Source organism: Brassica napus, chromosome C4 (assembly GCF_020379485.1).
Source record: "Brassica napus cultivar Da-Ae chromosome C4, Da-Ae, whole genome shotgun sequence".
Taxonomy (NCBI): domain Eukaryota; kingdom Viridiplantae; phylum Streptophyta; class Magnoliopsida; order Brassicales; family Brassicaceae; genus Brassica; species Brassica napus.
In genome coordinates, this window is record NC_063447.1 from 3808977 (window position 1) to 3827330 (window position 18354).

The following is an 18354-nucleotide window of genomic DNA, read 5'->3' on the forward strand; positions in this document are numbered from 1 at the left end:
AACCTCTTTGACCATCATCATATATTAGCAAGGGAGGCCACTATGCAGTAAAGCAATATTTTTATATTTTTTGAATTTTTCTCAAAATCTATGTGTTACCTACGAAAATATTGAGTTTTACGTTAAACGCTCTATATACTGAAGCCTAAACAATTTAGTGTTGTTTTAAAATTTCTAACCACATTCTACATTTGTATTAATGTATGTTAAACTCTCTTTCATGGTATATGAGAATCGTTATAATTTTTTATCAATTAATTTAGTAAAACTTCATAATACTCCCTAAATCGGTGGAATAACCCTATAAAGTCGTTGTTTTCTTGAAAAACGGAGACAACAAAGGCTCCAAACCTCCTTCAACATCATTATATGTTAGTGCATGATGCAACTATACACAAAAAAAATATTGTCATATTTTTTGAAATTTTTTCAAAATCTATCTGTTAACCCCTACAAAAATATTGAATTTTGGTAAATGCTTTATATACTGAAGCCTATAATCTTTAGTGTTGTTTTAAAATTTCTAACCACATTTTGCATTTGTATTAATGTATGTTAGACTCTCTTTTATGGTGCATGAACATCGTTCAATTTTTTAAAAATGTTAATTTAATAAGACTTCATATACTTCCTAAATTAGTGGACTAGCCATTATAAAATCGTTATTCTCTAGAGAAATTGAGACAACAAAGGTTCCAAGCCTCTTTGACCATCATCATATATTAGTATAGGAGACAACTATGCATTAAAGCAATATTGTTATATTTTTTGAATTTTTCTCAAAATCTATGTGTTAACCCCTACGAAAATATTGAGTTTTACGTTAAACGCTTTATATACTGAAGCCTAAACTTTTTAGTATTGTTTCTAACCACTTTTACATTTGTATTAATTTTGTTAAACTCTCTTTTATGGTATATGGGAATCGTTCAAATATTTTATCAATTAATTAGTAAAACTACATAATACTATTTTAATCAGTGGAATAATCATCGCTATTGTCTTGAAAAACGGACACAACAAATGCTCTAAACCTCTTTCAACATCATCATATATTAGTGTAAGATGCAACTATGAATTAAAACAATATTTTCATATTTAAAAAAAAAAATTCTCAAAATCTATGTGTTAACCCTACGAAAATATTGAATTTTGGTAAATGCTTTATATACTGAACCCTATAACCTTTAGTGTTGTTTTAAAATTTCTAACTACATTCTACATTTGTATTAATGTATGCTAAACTCTCTCGTATGGTACATGAGCATCGTTCAATTTTTTTATAAATTAATTTTGTAAAATTTCATATACTCCTTAAATTAGTGGACTAACCATTATAAAATCGCTAATCTCTAAAGAAATGACGACAACAAAGGTTCCAAACCTCTTTGACCATCACTGTATATTAGTAGAGGAGGAAACTATGCATTAAAGAAATATTGTTATATTTTTTGAATTTTTCTCAAAATCTAGATGTTAACCCAACGAAAATATTGAGTTTTACGTTAAATGCTTTATATACTAAAGCGTAGACATCTTAGTGTTGTTTTAAAATTTCTAACCACATTCTACATTTGTATTAATTTATTTTAAACTCTCCTTCAGGGAATCGTTATCATTTTTTTATCATTTAATTTAGTAAAACTTCGTAGAACTCCCTAAATCGGTGGAATAACCACTATAAAATCCCGATTTTCTTGAAAACGGAGACAACAAAAACTCAAAACCTCTTTTAACATCATCATATAATAGTGTAGGTAGCATCTATGCATTAAAACAATATTGTCATATTTTTTGAATTTTTCTCAAAATCTATGTGTTAAAACCTCTACAAAAATATTGAATTTTGGTAAATGCTTTATATACTGAACCCTATAATCTTTAGTGTTGTTTTAAAATTTCTAACCACATTCTACACTTGTATTAATGTATGCTAAACTCTCTTTCATGGTGCTTGAGCATCGTTCAATATTTTTTATAAATTAATTTTGTAAAATTTCATATACTCCCTAAATTAGTAGACTAACCATTATAAAATCGCTATTTTTAGGAGAAATGGAGATAAGAAAGGTTTCAAACCTTTTTGACAATCACCATATATTAGTACATGAGTCAACTATGCATTAAAGCAATATTGTTATATTTTTTGAATTTATCTCAAAATCTATGTGTTAACCCCTACGAAAATATTGAGTTTTACATTAAACGCTCTATATACTGAAGCCTAAACTTTTTAGTGTTGTTTTAAAATTTCTAACCAAATTCTACATTTGTATTAATATATGTTAAACTCTCTTTCTTGGTATATAGGAATCGTTATAATGCTTTGTCAATTAGTTTAATAAAACTTCATAATACTCCCTAAATCGGTGGAATATTCACTACAAAATCGCTATTTTCTTGAAAACGGAGACAACAAAGGCTCTAAACCTCTTTCAACATCATCATATATTAGTTTAGGAAGCAACTATGCATTAACACAATATTGTCATATTTTTTTGAAATTTTCTCAAAATCTATCTGTTAACCCCTACAAAAATATTGAATTTTTGTAAATGCTTTATATACTGAACTCTATAATATTTAGTGTTGTTTTAAATATTCTAACCACATTCTACATTTGTATAATGTATGTTAATCTCTCTTTCATGGTACATGAGCATCGTTCAATTTTTTTATAAATTAATTTAGTAAAATTTCATATACTCCTTAAATTAGTGAACTAACCATTATAAAATCGCTATTCTCTAGAGAAATAAATACAGCAAAGGTTCCAAACCTCTTTGACCATCACCATATATTAGTACATGAGGCAACTAAGCATTAAAGCACTATTGTTATATTTTTTGAATTTATCTCAAAATCTATGTGTTAACATAACACTCTATATACTAATGCCTAAACTTTTTAGTGTTATTTTAAAATTTCTAACCACATTCTACATTTTTATTAATTTATGTTAAACTCTCGTTCAAGGTATATGGGAATCGTTATAATTTTTTATCAATTAATTTAGTAAAAATTCATAATACTCCCTAAATCAGTGGAATAGTCACTACAAAATCGCTATTTTCATGAAAAACAGGGACAACAAAGGCTCTAAACCTCATTCAATATCATCATATATTGGTGTAGAATGCAACTATGCATTAAAACAATATTTTCATATTTTTTGAAATTTTCTCAAAATCTATGTGTTACTCTACAAAAATATTGAATTTTGGTAAATGCTTTATATACTGAAACCTCTAATATTTAGTGTTGTTTTAAAATTTATAACCACATTCTACATTTGTATTAATGTATGCTAAACTCTCTTTCATGGTGCATGAGCATCGTTTAATATTTTTTATAAATTAATTTAGTAAAATTTCATATACTCCCTAAATTAGTGGACTAACCATGATAAAATCACAATTCTCTATAGAAATGGAGACAACAAAGGTTCCAAAACTCTTTGACAATCATCATATATTAGAACAAAGGAAATTATGCATTAAAGCAATATTGTTATATTTTTTGAGTTTTTCTCAAAATCTATGTGTTAACCCCTACGAAAATATTGAGTTTTACGTTAAACGCTCTATATACTGAAGCCTAAACTTTTTAGTGTTATTTTAAATTTCTAACCACATTCTACATTTGTATTAATTTATGTTTAACTCTATTTTATGGTATATGGAAATAGTTTTAATTTTTTATCAATTAATTAGTAAAACTTTATAATACTATCTTAATCAGTGGAATAATCACTACAACATCACTACTTTCTTGAAAAGCGGACACAAAAAAGGCTCTAGACCTCTTTCAAAATCACCATATATTAGTATAGAAAGCAACTATGCATTAAAACAATATTGTCATATTTTTTGACATTTTCTCAAAATCTATGTGACTCTACAAAAATATTGAATTTTGGTAAATGATTTATATACTGAACCCCCATAATCTTTAGTGTTGTTTTAATTTTTCTAACCACATTGTACATTTATATTTATGTATGTTAAACTCTCTTTCATGGTACATGAGCATCGTTCAATTTTTTTATAAATTAATTTAGTAAAATTTCATATTCTCCCTAAATTAGTGGACTAACCATTATAAAATCACTATTCTCTAGAGAAATAAAGACAACAAAAGTTCCAAACCTCTTTGACCATCACCATATATTAGTACAGGAGGCAACTATGCATTAAAGCAATATTGTTATATTTTTTGAATTTTTCTCAAAATCTATGTGTACCCCTACGAAAATATTGAATTTTATGTTAAACGCTCTATATACTGAAGCCTAAACTTTTTAGTGTTGTTTTAAAATTTCTAACAATATTATACAGTTTTATTAATGTATTTTAAACTCTCTTTCATGGTATATGAGAATCGTTATAATTTTTTATTAATTATCTTAGTAAAACTTCATAATACTCCCAAAATCAGTAGAATAACCACTATAAAATGACTAGTTTCTTAAAAAACGGAGACAACAAAGGCTCCAAAACTCTTTCAACATCATCATATGTTAGTGAAGGATGCAACTATGCATTAAAACAATATTGTCATATTTTTTGAAATTTTCTCAAAATCTTTGTGTTCCCCTACAAAAATATTGAATTTTGGTAAATGTTTTATATACTGAAGCCTATAATCTTTAGTGTTTTTTCAAAATTTCTAACCACATTCTACATTTGTATTAATGTATGCTAAACTCTCTTTCATGGTAAATGAGCATCGTTCAATTTTTTTATAAATTAATATAGTAAAGTTTCATATACTCTATATATTAGTGGATTAACCAATATGAAATCGCAATTCTCTAAAGAAATGGAGACAACAACGGTTCCAAACCTCTTTGACCATCATCATATATTAGTACATGAGGCAACTATGCATTAAAGCAATATTATTATATTTTTTGAATTTTTCTCAAAATCTATGTGTCTACGAAAATATTGAGTTTTAAGTTAAACGCTCTATATACTGAATTTATACTTTTTTATTGTTGTTCTAAATTTTCTAAAGACATTCTAAATTTGTATTAATGTATGTTAAACTCTCTTTTATGGTATATTGGAATCGTTCTAATTTTTTATCAATTAATTAGTAAAATTTCATAATACTATCTAAAAAAGTGAATAACTACAAAATCGCTATTTTCTTGAAAGACGGAGACAACAAAGACTCTAAAGTCTAAACCTCTTTCAACATCATCATATATTAGTGTAGGATGAAACTATGAATTAAAATAATATTGTCACATTTTTTGAAATTATCTCAAAATCTATGTGTTAACCTCTACAAAAATATTAAATTTTGGTATATACTGAATCCTATAATCTTTAGTGTTGTTTAAAAATTTTTAACCATATTCTACATTCGTATTAATGTATGCTAAACTCTCTTTCCTGGTACATGAACATCGTTCAATTTTTTTTTAAATTAATTTAGTAAAATTTCATAATCTCCCTAAATTAATGGACTAACCATTATAAAATCGCTATTTTCTAGAGAAATGGAGACAACAAAGGTTACAAACCTCTTTGACCATCACCATATATTAATAGAGGAGACAACTATGCATTAAAGCAATATTGTTATATTTTTTGAATTTTTCTCAAAATCTATGTGTTAACCCCTTACGAAAATATTGAGTTTTACGTTAAACGCTCTATATACTGAAGCCTAAACTTTTTAGTGAAATACTGCAAGTCCAACACCGGTTCCTTGGATAAGAAAAAAGGATTTGCAGCTCAGTGCTCTGCCAAATAGCTGCAGTATCCGCCATCGTATACATATTCTACCGTCCTCGCCAGTGGACTCCAACGTCTCTTCCCTCAAAGTTTGGTCACTTCGCCAGTATATTAGATAAATGATGGTCACAAAGGCGTTCAGGTATGCTGCAATTTGTAAATAGTTTAATTGATATGAGCAATAGGGAGTTTAAAGGCCAAAGCGGAAGGTGGTACTTCGGCGTTTTCTGGTGGTCTTTCAAGACAAGTCCATCAAGAAAAGGATCAAACAAGGGCCCAATGGTTGACCTGAAACCACTTGATGTTCTCAAGAGTCTCTCTAATACTGTTTAACTTGACTGTTTAACTTGACTGTTTATTTGTTACTATTGTCTAAAATCTTTTTATGGTTTTTGCAGCTGGATGCTCATTTTGTGGAATGTAGGCGTGGAGATTATGGTAATGAAAGGATTATATACTCAAACAACATCAAAGAAGCCAAGTATAACAAAGGCAGGCAAGTCGTCATCATTGCCTTACCCGCTTATTCCCTTCTTAGCGAGATTCTACGCTATATCAAATCCAGTTCCACCGGTTTGTTGCTCGGTACCTTGCAATATGGTTACACGAACCGTATCTTTAGAGATTCTCTGAATCATAAATGTTGTGCATTTTCATGTAGATGACATTGTAAGGGAGATAACTACAAATAATCTTCCCAAAAGACCATCTTTGATTGGTTTTCGAATCCGTTTCTTATCATTAAATACCAGGCTGAAGCAGCAAACCTATCTGAAGAATAAGAGTACCTTGGAAAGTTGGTATTGCTGTTTGGAGATTAAGAGAGACGTAAAAGCTCTAATTCTCTTCATTTGACAGGAACTAAGAAAAGCTGACAACTAAGCTCGCAGGTAAGCATATAATAAAAACTTCACATGTAAATGAATGTTGTTTCGCTTTAACCTGTGTTCGGTTTTGTTTCAAAAGCTTCAAGGATGCCCAAATCAATATCAAGATATCCAACATTCAGAAGACATTTTAACCACATGGAACTTGGAAAAACTTTAAGTTATGTTTGGTTGCCGTAGGTTGTATGTATATATGATATGGGTTTTATTCGAAATATATTTTTTAGCAAGTTGCTATCCAATGTATGATGGCTTTGGTGGAAATAGGATTCTTGCAGGTTGCTTATTATTGTCATGATACAATCCATTTGGCTTTGGCTGAAGAAATCCAACGTCTTAAAGAATAATTTATAAAATAATGTAGATGGGTATGTTGTGGGATATTGAAGATGTGCCTTAGAGAACACGTAACTGATAATTTTTGTCACTTTAACGTTAATACTATTTTTAAAACCATTAATGTTAATAAATTCTGTATTTAATAATGTAATTGGATAGTTTTTTTTGTTTTAGTTAAATGTATACCACTACGATAGAAAACTAATTAATTTTGTTTATGATCTTCACTTAGAAAACATACTTCCTATGTTTCTTAGAAAAATGTCATTTAGAATTTTATTTTTGTGCCGTTTAGTATTTTCAATGCGTAATTTTAAATAAATTTTCATTTGAACTTCATTTTGTTAGTGAATTAATTAAAAAGCAAAAATTTTAGTGTGTGAACAAAGAATAAAATAGAATTTTAAGTGATTTCTTAATGCGTGAAAAATTTTCCACTGACTTTTTTATTAAATACAAGAAGTATATTTATTGTTTACAAAGCTTTACCTATGATGAAAACAAAAAAAAAGGTTACTATTTAAATGGACAGATATATAAAAATTTCACATAAATGCTAATCTGTAACTACAAAAGCACTTACAAATTTCTTAACATTTTTCAAATGTTTTTACGAAGCTTTGACTACAAAAATAAACAAACAATTAGTTACGTTATCATAAATAAAGACACTGTCCTCATAGCAAATTAAATTTAAACTTCTGCGTATGGCCATACGGTGTTACGGTTTACACATAGCTCGACAACTTCACATTCACTGACAATGATCTAATAAAAATCGATGACACCACCACTGGGAAAATCAGACACATCCCACCCTCACCGTAAATTCATAAATTGATATGATTAACCAATTTTAAATTAACACAGAGGCCGAACGTGAACGGAAACCAACCAAAGTTTTTTTTTGCTGAAACCAACCAAAGTTTCTCCACATCAGCATGTAAATTATTACAAAGTCAACAAAAATTCAACAAATCCACAAATCCACTTGAAATCTGACCTACAACATCATCATCGCGGTTAGATCACCTCATATAACAAAAAAAATCTTGAATGCCCCACCAAATTTTCCTCAAACAAATAAATATTCCAAAACAATAACATAACAACATTCAAATAACCCAGAAAAAGCTCACTTAAGACATTCATCAACCAGTAGAAAGGGAAGTATGAAAACCAATTATCAAAAAGCATCTAAAGAGTTCAGTTCTAAAAACTCATGTCCTGCAACTACGATTTAAAAAAAAAAAAATTTAAGGGTTTCAACTTCAACACCAGCTCCTACCATCCTTCATTACTATAATAAAAAGTTCAAATCATAACTGACTAGAAACACTTATTAAACATATAATCAACAAATTCATTCCAACATCCTTAATAAATAGCCCATTATATAATTTCAACCCACCAACTTCCAACACTACAGTGGAAGAACTCAATTATTGGACCACAACATGAAAACTCTAACAACCACACTAGCTTAGCACATATATAAGCCATTCGTATCTCTTTACAAAATAACCTAAGTTCAGAAGTGGCAATCGATAATGGAATAAAAGCACCATCGTTGACCTTAAAAACCTAATAAGTATATATAATTTTGACATCATCCTTATCAATGGTCATGTTAGCCATTGCCACACTAGCACCTCTCCGTACTTGCATTTAAAACACTAACTCATCTCTTTCTTTCAAATATTACTAAAGTATATTCCTCAAAGATTTAATTTGCAATTTTAACAAAATTTCAAACATCATCGTAAATTTTATAGAAAGAATATGAAGAAACAACACACAAACACGTGCAAAAAACAATTCACCAAAACAAACCTCACCCAAGCTCTATTGTTTACAAAAAATATTAGGCTACAAGTTCTCATCATCCTTATACTATACAAAATATTAAAAATTGGCAAATACCATAGCCAAATACTGTTTCACTATTGAGAAATATCAGAGTTTTGCTTAGTATTTTTCACAATTTCATAGTAACATTCCCCCTTCTTTCATCAATCCTCTTTCTATGACCTTAAAGACAACTCTAAGCCAAAAAATTTACTACGTTACACCCACTATATTTACAATACACACATTACATAAAACTTTACACTAGCATGCCAAACACATAAAATACAACCATATTAAAAGCTCTCTATCTATTGAAAATGAAAATTATCCAACAAAATCATTAATTTTAAACCGAACAATCCGCGCGAAGCGCGGACAAACCACTAGTAGAAAAATAAAGTGGAGAATCTTATTAATAAATTTTGCATTGAAACTCTAAAACGACATTTATTTTGAAACAAATTTTTTTTCCTACAGCTACAATTAAATCGAAACGGAGGGGAGTATTTCTTTTGTGTGCAATCGAATTGTATAAATTAAATAATATCATCTAATAAGTGGATTTAGTTTGATAATCAAGATTTATTATAGATTATCGTTGACTCAATTATTGTTGCTTTAGCAAAGATTATTATATACCTTAAGTTCTTAACTAATTTGTCATGTTGTTGGCAATACATTATTTGACATGTTTCCAATGCCCATTTGTTCCATTTGTTTGGTGGAGAATATATATATGAAGTTCACAAGAAAAATCTTAGTATTTGTTGCTCTATCTTTCTATGTAAATGTGTTTTTGCTTTTCAAAAAAGAGCTTTGAGAAAGATTAAAGAAGATAACTTGTCTTAACCTATTTTTGGTTGGGGTTTTGTGAAAAACTTTAAAAAATATTGACACCATACTTAGCTTATTAAGGCTAGGAAAGGTTTAGGTTTCTTTACGCTTTAGTTGTTTTTTAACTATATTTGTAAACGTGTTAAACATAACTAATCAGTGTTAAAAGTTGCTGTAATTGTTTTTTTCCAAAGATCAAAGCATAAAGTGTTACCAAAAAAGAAGATTAAAGCATAAAGAGATATCATTTGGTATATCTTTATGCCAGCGTATAATTTGTTTTTATCTTTATGCAAACGCATACATATGTGGACATGAAAGAACAACGCCAATCAGGACACTTAACACAAACTCCCAAAATGTCACTTAAAGCTATAGTTGACACTTAACACAAACTCCCAAAATGTCACTTAAAGCTATAGTTCTGTCACGGTCTCAATGAAAATCCTTGTGCTATCAATGAATAAACGTTGTGCTGAAACTGGCAGAGCACAAAACTATAGTCTAAAAAGCATTGAATGATGCAAAAAAATGCAAGAACCAAAGGCGCAACGATTCTCGCATTTGAATGATATTAGAAATATTTGTTTCATCAAAAAAAAAAAAAATATTTGTTTCATTTGCCAAGTGGAGACATCCACGTGGTGGAGAAGCCATGCCACTTGTACTTTTCGTGGGTTCTCACGCCGTGAGTTACAGTTGAATATTACAAAATAAAAAGAAGAACATTTTGTATATGTATTGACATTTTTACCCTTGCGCATACATGTGTTTTAGTAGGGGTGGGCGTTCGGGTTCGGATCGGATATTTCGGATTTTCGGATATTTCGGTATAGAGGTGTAGAACCCGTTCGGGTATTTTTGAACTTCGGGTCGGGTTTGGATTTTTTTTAGTTCGGATTCGGTTATTTCGGATCAGATTCAGATATTTAGATTTTGAAAAAAATAATTAAATTTTTCATTTTCATATTTTTTGTATTTAAAAATATAACTTTCACTTAACTAATTTTTTATTTTTAATAGATTGAAGGGTTAATAGATTTGGACATAACATTTTGAAACTAAAAATACATTAATTTGGTTATTGTTTTTAAATTTTGGATGTAACTTTTTGTTAATTCTTGAGATAAAAAGTTTGACATGCATTTTAAGTAAGTAGTAAATCATTTTCTCCGTCATTGTATGTACATCATATGAACTTAAAATATGTGTAGTGTCAATATAAATATTTTATATAAAATAAGAGATGTAAACTAGAAATATAAGGTTAATTATACATATGTTCGGTTATCTTTGGATATCTCGAATATTACCCGTTGGGGTTTGGATATCCAATCTCTTCTAATTCAATATCCGTTCGGATATTTTGCTATTTCGGTTCGGATTTCAGTTCGGGTTTTTTGGATTGGATTCGGATGCGGCTTCGGATATCGGGTAAAATGTCCACCCCTGTGTTTTAGTGTTTAGATCTAAATTCACAACTAAATCCATCTCTTATCATCTTTAGTTAACTAAGGGACTCACAAGTCAATTAATCTAATCAAATCTAAAATATAGTAATTATAGCTTTACCGACATGTGATACTGCCAAAAATAATAAATATATAGACACAACAAGGATGTGATAGTGAGGAATCTGGAGGGCATTTTAGAACTGAGGCTCGATTAAAAACAGAAAATAATCTTCAAAAATTTTAATTTACACGATAGATGACGTCATTTTTCCTTTTTTTTGTTAATAATTATTTATTTCCTTTCTCTCTTTCCTCTGAGTGTAGACTCTTCCCTCACACCGCTGTTTCTCATAACCATATTCTCTTTCTGTGGACGAAACTCAACCTTAATAAACCAGAGAGACCAAGAGATAGCGAGAGACAGGATTAGCCCAGACAGAGAGCTCTTGTCTCTGAAAGAACGTCAAACCTTCAAAAAATGGCATTGAAGTTTAATCCTTTGGTATCTCAGCCATACAAACTCGCTTCCTCGGCTCGTCCGCCAGTCTCTACTTTCAGATCTCCCAAGTTCCTATGCCTCGCTTCTTCTTCTTCTCCTGCTCTCAGCTCCAAGTATCTCTCTCTCTCTCTCTCCCTCCATCCTCCTGTTTCATTTCTTAATAATATACTTTTACCGATTGTCCACAAGAGATTTGGTCCCTTGCTATCACTTTGTTTCTGGGTTTAGCTTGTTTGTTCGGTTATGGATCTATGTTCTGTCGACTTTAGCTCAATGTATTGCTTACCTCACATTTGCTTAATGTTATTATCAATGGATGTGCTTTCAATCTGGATGGGACCATCTTCTGTTATTCTCTGTCTTGGCCCCATTGATTCATCAATTCAATGCTCTCCTTTCTTAATCTAATTATTCTGAGATAGATTGCTCCATGGTGTATCCGTTTACCATCATAATTATGAGCTTTTAGATTGCTTTTGAGAGACATGGAACAAGTGACTTCAACATGCTTCTTCTTACACTATTCCTGAATTCTCTGATATTTCTTCTTGTTCAAAAAATAAAAATAAAAATTCAAATCTTTTGATGTTTATTGTATAATTCTTTGTTTAATATTTTGACGATGTCCACTTGTTGCTTTACTCATTTGATGAGTTTTTTTTTGCTGTTGTTGCATTGAGAGGGAGGGTTCTTGAACATATCAGTTTATGTTACGTTGGATGTTATAGAGAGAAGACATGCATGCGTACTTCGTGGCCTCCTCTCTAATAGTTTCCGTCCAAAACTTTCACTCTTTCCTCTTGTAATATGTGTTCACTCTCTTTTGAAAAAAAAAAAAACACATTTGGCTTTTTTTTTTTTATCTTGTTTCTATCTGATTTTGTCTCTCTAGTACATTGAACTGCAACATTGATTCGTAGATTGTCTAGTTGTTTCTCTTCAATATGTGGATTAATCTATTAAGAGATGTAGAACATGAATGCTTATCCAAATGCAATCAAAAGTGTTCTTGTTTCTTCTGTCTACATCAGAAACATTTAAATGCTGATGCCACCTTCCTTTGGTTTGATGCAGGGAGGTCGAGAGCTTGAAGAAGCCATTCACCCCACCAAGGGAAGTCCACCTTCAAGTCCTGCACTCCATGCCACCCCAAAAGATCGAAATCTTCAAATCCATGGAAGACTGGGCCGAGCAGAACCTTCTACCTCACCTCAAAGACGTGGAGAAGTCATGGCAGCCCCAGGACTTCTTACCCGACCCTGCTTCCGACGGTTTCGAAGATCAGGTAAAAGAGTTAAGAGAAAGAGCAAGAGAGCTCCCAGATGATTACTTCGTTGTCTTGGTTGGAGACATGATCACAGAAGAAGCGCTTCCCACCTACCAAACAATGTTAAACACTTTGGATGGAGTAAGGGATGAGACTGGCGCTAGCCCCACTTCATGGGCCGTTTGGACTAGAGCTTGGACCGCTGAAGAGAATCGCCACGGTGATCTTCTCAATAAGTATCTTTACTTGTCTGGTCGTGTTGACATGAGGCAGATTGAAAAGACTATTCAGTACCTGATTGGTTCCGGAATGGTGAGAGCATAGTTTCAGAAACGTTATCTTTTGTTTGACTTTCTAATTCGCTTTGTTGACTTTCACAGGATCCACGCACAGAGAACAACCCTTACCTTGGCTTCATCTACACTTCATTCCAAGAGAGAGCCACCTTCGTCTCTCACGGCAACACAGCTCGCCAAGCCAAAGAGCACGGAGACCTCAAGCTAGCGCAAATCTGCGGGACAATAGCTGCAGACGAGAAGCGTCACGAGACAGCTTACACCAAGATAGTTGAGAAGCTTCTCGAGATTGATCCTGACGGCACTGTGGTGGCCTTTGCGGATATGATGAGGAAGAAAATCTCGATGCCTGCTCACTTGATGTACGATGGGCGTGATGATAACCTCTTTGACAACTTCTCCTCCGTGGCTCAGAGGCTCGGTGTTTACACTGCCAAAGACTATGCGGACATTCTTGAGTTTTTGGTCGGGAGGTGGAGGATCGAGAGCTTGACTGGGCTTTCGGGTGAAGGGAACAAAGCGCAAGAGTATTTGTGTGGGTTGACTCCGAGAATCAGGAGGTTGGATGAGAGAGCTCAAGCAAGAGCCAAGAAAGGACCTAAGATTCCTTTTAGCTGGATACATGACAGAGAAGTGCAGCTCTGAACACAAAGGACAAAAGACATAATAAAACCATTTTCTCTCTCTCTCTCTCCGTTCATCATTTGATATGTCTGCTCTTGAAGTTGGTGTAGATTACTATGGTTTCCTGATAATGTTCGTTGGTCTAGTTACAAAGTTGAGAAGCAGTGTCTTAGTAACTTTGTGTTTTTCTTTCAGTGTCTTATGTTTGGTCTTTTAGTAAACTTCTGGTAGTTAAAAACAGTTGAGCGTTTGGGTCTGTACTCAGTTTTCACTGTGGAGTTTTGTTCTAGTTGAAGTTAGTTTTTGTGTGTTCTCTCTGCTTTTCCTCTGTTTCTATATGAATGATATACCAATGTACTCAAAAGACAGTGTGTGAATCTGTGGAACAACAATATATTTGCTGTTTTGGCTACTAGTGATGGTGTTAACACAGCTACTTCATTTTGTTGAACATTAGTAAAATCTATTCATATTCTAAACCAACAAAGAAAATACACTTTAGGCAAATAGGCTCTTTATTACTTCAGATAAGAGAAATAGATGACGCAAGGACATTGCATGCTCCATTGAAGCTACATTCTTTTATAGAGAACCAAACTACTTTTGAAGGCTGATACAAGACAACGTTGCTTAGTCAAATGTTTTCACTTCCCAAGGTTAGTGTGAAACGTCAAGTTTCTGATTCCTTCACACAATCCCAATTCTCCACTCAATCCAGTCACATATTCATCTTTACCCAGTTTCACCTGCGGTTTAACTTCATCAAACAAGTAACATGACTACATAAGATTTTACTAAAACGAGTCAAAAAAAAACTTACCGCCACAAACTCATTTGAAAGGTTAGTATAATGGTCGTCAGAGGAACCATACTTTTCAGACAGGACTGGAGCTTCATTTCCATAGTAGCCAAACTGAATAGATCTTATGTAAGAGATCATGGTCCGTCCCTTCTCGTCCCATTCAGTGTCATCTGGCACGTCCCACAGCTCGGCAAATTCACCTAAGTTCCATGGGGCTCTTCTTCCCACTTGTCCAGCTCTTATCATCTCTTTTTAAGAAACAAATACAGTAGTTTCAGGAGGATGGAAAAATGGAGAGACTAAGGACGATTATATAAGATGGCTATGTCTAGTGTAAAGCCTTAGAGAGTCGTCATGCATTTAAATTTATGTTCATCGGGAGCAAGCTACACAAGTTTCCAAGTACAGAACATTGAAGTGAGCCCTTGAAAATTGTGCTTAAGAAGACACTATTCCTTTGACCAAAACCTGGTTTACAATAGGCACCATGAAACATATACAAATGGTTTCTATTGAACGGTGCAGTGGTGAAGGATCAGGCGTTAGATGGAATATTAGTGTTCTCTTTGGTATTGCTCATAAGATGTAACTATTAGCTTTCAAGGTTTCAAGTATATTAATATTGCTCCTTTTGAATTTTGTGTAATGGAGACCCTAAGATTTCATGTTTTGTACCAACAGAGTTGCAATCAATTAGATAACATTTGCGATTCTATAGAATGTTCATAACAGTAGGTGCATATCAGATGCTTATTAGGAAACCAAACAAGAAAACGAACAAAACTATTGAAAGCTCTGTTAAAAAGTGGTTGCTTGGGTCAAACGTTTTCACGTTTAACAGCTTTATCAGGAACTGTGATGGGCACACACATATAGCAGTTGATGTTACTAGACCCGTGATAGAAGATTGTTCACAGCGTTTTCAAATTCAGAATCATATGGCTCGTCATAGGTCGCTCTTGTTCCCACTGATCCTGCTCTTATCATCTCTCTAGAAGAAGCAGATACCATAGTTTCGAAGGAATAGAAAATGACATACCAAGAAAGGTCATATTTATAAAACCCAAAAAGAGTCTTCATGCATTTTAATTTATGGAGTTCATTGGGAGCACGCTACACAAGTTTCCAGATACATTAACTATACCGTATGCTAGAATACGAACAGAATCAGATTTTTTTAAAAAAATCCTAATTATATCAAGGGACAGTTATGGCTTTTGCATTTATTAATAAAACACCAATTGCGTTGCACATTTCACATTGCAAAATGCAAATATACAGTAAACGGAGAGATATTCTGCTGATACGTCTTTCAGGAGAAACTAGAAAGAAATGAAATAAGAGTTTCCTTGTTGGTCAAGAAATTACAGAGGTGAGATTCAAAGCTCAGGCTGCATATTCTCGCACTCATCTCGGATAGACTGAAAAAGCAGGGTCGAGAGGTAACGTTCCCCAAAGCTCGGGAACACAACCTGGAAACAAACATTCATCAACTCACATATCATACTTCTACCAAACATGTGAATCAAGCCTAGCTAAAAAGATTAAGTAAATAACTCGAGAACTAATTTAATTATCCGGTGGATTGTCACAGATGCAGGACAAGTGAATCGTTCTGACTAAAAGCTAATAAATCAATTCCAATCACGAAAAGATGAAGAAGAACATAGATGAGAGCTTGAGGACTTACAGCTATGAGTTTCCCGGCATTTTCAGGTCTCTTTGCGACCTGGATTGCAGCAGCAGCAGCAGCTCCAGAAGATATACCAACCTGAATATCGTTACAATAGTTCAATAATCACCACACATTTCTCATACCATTCAATTCATTTCTCCTTTAAAGACTGTTCCCATTCATGAATATGCCAAGCAGAAAAAAAAAGACTAACCAACAAGCCTTCTTGGAGAGCTAGTTGCTTTGCAAATTCAATAGCTTCCTCACTCGAAATCTGATAAGAAGCAAGGCAGCAGGTTAAGTTTGAATCTCAAGACCCTAAAAACATTCTATATCCTATTCTTTCACAGGTCTTGCCCAAATTGGAACCATAAGACAGTATGTTCTTGATAGAACCAAACAAACAGATCATACCGCTATGTATTCATCTACAACAGTCTGATCCAAATTCTTAGGAATAAATCCAGCTCCAATCCCTTGAATCTTGTGAGGTCCTGCATTTTCAAAATACAAGACAAATCAATTTCAGCTTCAGAGAATAAAGTGGTAGAGATCCAAGGAAACAATTATCAATGCCTTACCAGGTTTTCCTCCAGAAAGTATAGCACTTTCCGTGGGTTCAACACCAATGACCTGGTACACATAAACATCAACTAGATTAAACACTAGTTAAACAAACCTATCTCTAACTATAAGATTCAGTAAGCCCCTTGGCTATCTACATACCTTCAGTTCAGGTTTCCTTTCTTTAATGTACCGGCCAACACCAGTGATGGTTCCACCAGTTCCAATTCCCGCAACCAATATATCCACCTTGCCTCTTGTATCTTCCCAAATCTCAGGACCAGTAGTCTCGTAATGAATCTGCATTTTGTTTCCATTAAATACACTAACAGATACCTTGCAGCTTAGAGAGTAAGAAAAATGGGAAAGGAAGTAACCCACAGACCTTGGGATTGGCTGGGTTGTCAAACTGTTGGAGCATGTATGAGTCAGGAGTGTTCTTCAAGATCTCTTCAGCCTTCTGAATAGCTCCAGTCATACCCTTTGCAGGTTCAGTCAACACAAGCTCAGCTCCAAACGCCCTCAAAAGAACCCTTCTTTCCAAACTCATGGACGCTGGCATAGTTAAAATAAGCTTATACCCTTTTGAAGCAGCAATAAACGCAAGTCCAATCCCTGTGTTTCCACTTGTAGATTCCACAAGAACACTCTAGCAAATTTGCAGCAACCAAAAATAAATAAATAAATAAATCAGAGAACTTACTTATAACACCACCAAGAATAATGAATTGAGTTTTTTTTCACAATACCTTTCCAGGTGTGATAAGTCCTTTTTCCTCAGCATCTGTAATCATACTATACCCAATCCTGAAACCACAAAAGCAACAGAAGCTCAGAATAAACATATGTGAAGATACTACCAAATGGGTTACACAACAAACCTATCCTTGACACTGCAACAAGGCTCCATGATCTCAAGCTTAGCAGCAACACTTGCAACACAACCTTTAACTATATTGTTCAAGTACACCATTGGAGTTTTCCCAATAAGCTGAATCAATTCATAGGGCATTGAGAGAGGCAAACAAACAAAGATTAGACAAAGAAGTCAAAGTCACACACTTTATGCTCAAAGTAAGAAACTTTATCACCAATCTATAACCTGAGCGGCGTTCTCGGCGATATTGAGACCTTCAACCCCAGGCTTGACGGACACAGCCTTGCACACAACACGGCTACTACACCTCTGGCTCTTGAGGGAGAGAGGAGCCGGGAGAACATCGAAAGCAGCCGCCTTTCTGGAGGATAAGGAGAGAGAAGATAGCTCAGGGGAGTATTTGAGAGGACGGTGGCGAGAAGTCAACGGATTAAGGAGAAAAGCAGAGGAAGATGTCGCAGCAGCCATGATCGATACAGAGAGAGAGAGAGAGAGAGAGAGAGAGAGATGCTTCCTTCTTCCTCCTTTGTGGTTGGTTACAACTTACAAGAGACACTGATTAGATCCTACTGTTAGCTCCTAAACGACGTCGCTTGATTCTCCCTTATGGTTAAAAACGTAAAAAAAAAAAAAAAAAA

General features: G+C 33.2%; 3 protein-coding genes across 3 annotated transcripts; 1 reads left to right on the forward strand and 2 right to left on the reverse strand.

Moving 5' to 3' along the window:
* Window positions 1-11278: 11278 nt before the first annotated feature.
* LOC106447152 (stearoyl-[acyl-carrier-protein] 9-desaturase, seed specific, chloroplastic-like) lies at window positions 11279-14110 on the forward strand. The gene is made up of 3 exons (XM_013889022.3): window positions 11279-11724; window positions 12686-13190; window positions 13259-14110. Exons 1-3 carry the CDS (start codon window positions 11591-11593, stop codon window positions 13817-13819), a joined length of 1200 nt encoding a protein of 399 aa, XP_013744476.1. The 5' UTR covers window positions 11279-11590; the 3' UTR covers window positions 13820-14110.
* Window positions 13982-15600, reverse strand: LOC111205864 (jacalin-related lectin 25-like). The gene is made up of 2 exons (XM_022702191.2): window positions 14619-15600; window positions 13982-14544 (listed from the first exon to the last, which is right to left on the reverse strand). The coding sequence occupies exons 1-2, from the start codon at window positions 14844-14846 to the stop codon at window positions 14443-14445; spliced, it is 330 nt and encodes a 109-aa protein (XP_022557912.1). The 5' UTR covers window positions 14847-15600; the 3' UTR covers window positions 13982-14442.
* A 197-nt stretch (window positions 15601-15797) lies between these two features.
* Window positions 15798-18350, reverse strand: LOC106447111 (cysteine synthase, chloroplastic/chromoplastic). The gene is made up of 10 exons (XM_013888975.3): window positions 17942-18350; window positions 17721-17830; window positions 17589-17646; window positions 17225-17488; window positions 17002-17139; window positions 16857-16908; window positions 16690-16769; window positions 16490-16549; window positions 16291-16371; window positions 15798-16072 (listed from the first exon to the last, which is right to left on the reverse strand). Exons 1-10 carry the CDS (start codon window positions 18182-18184, stop codon window positions 15980-15982), a joined length of 1179 nt encoding a protein of 392 aa, XP_013744429.1. The 5' UTR covers window positions 18185-18350; the 3' UTR covers window positions 15798-15979.
* Window positions 18351-18354: the final 4 nt, after the last annotated feature.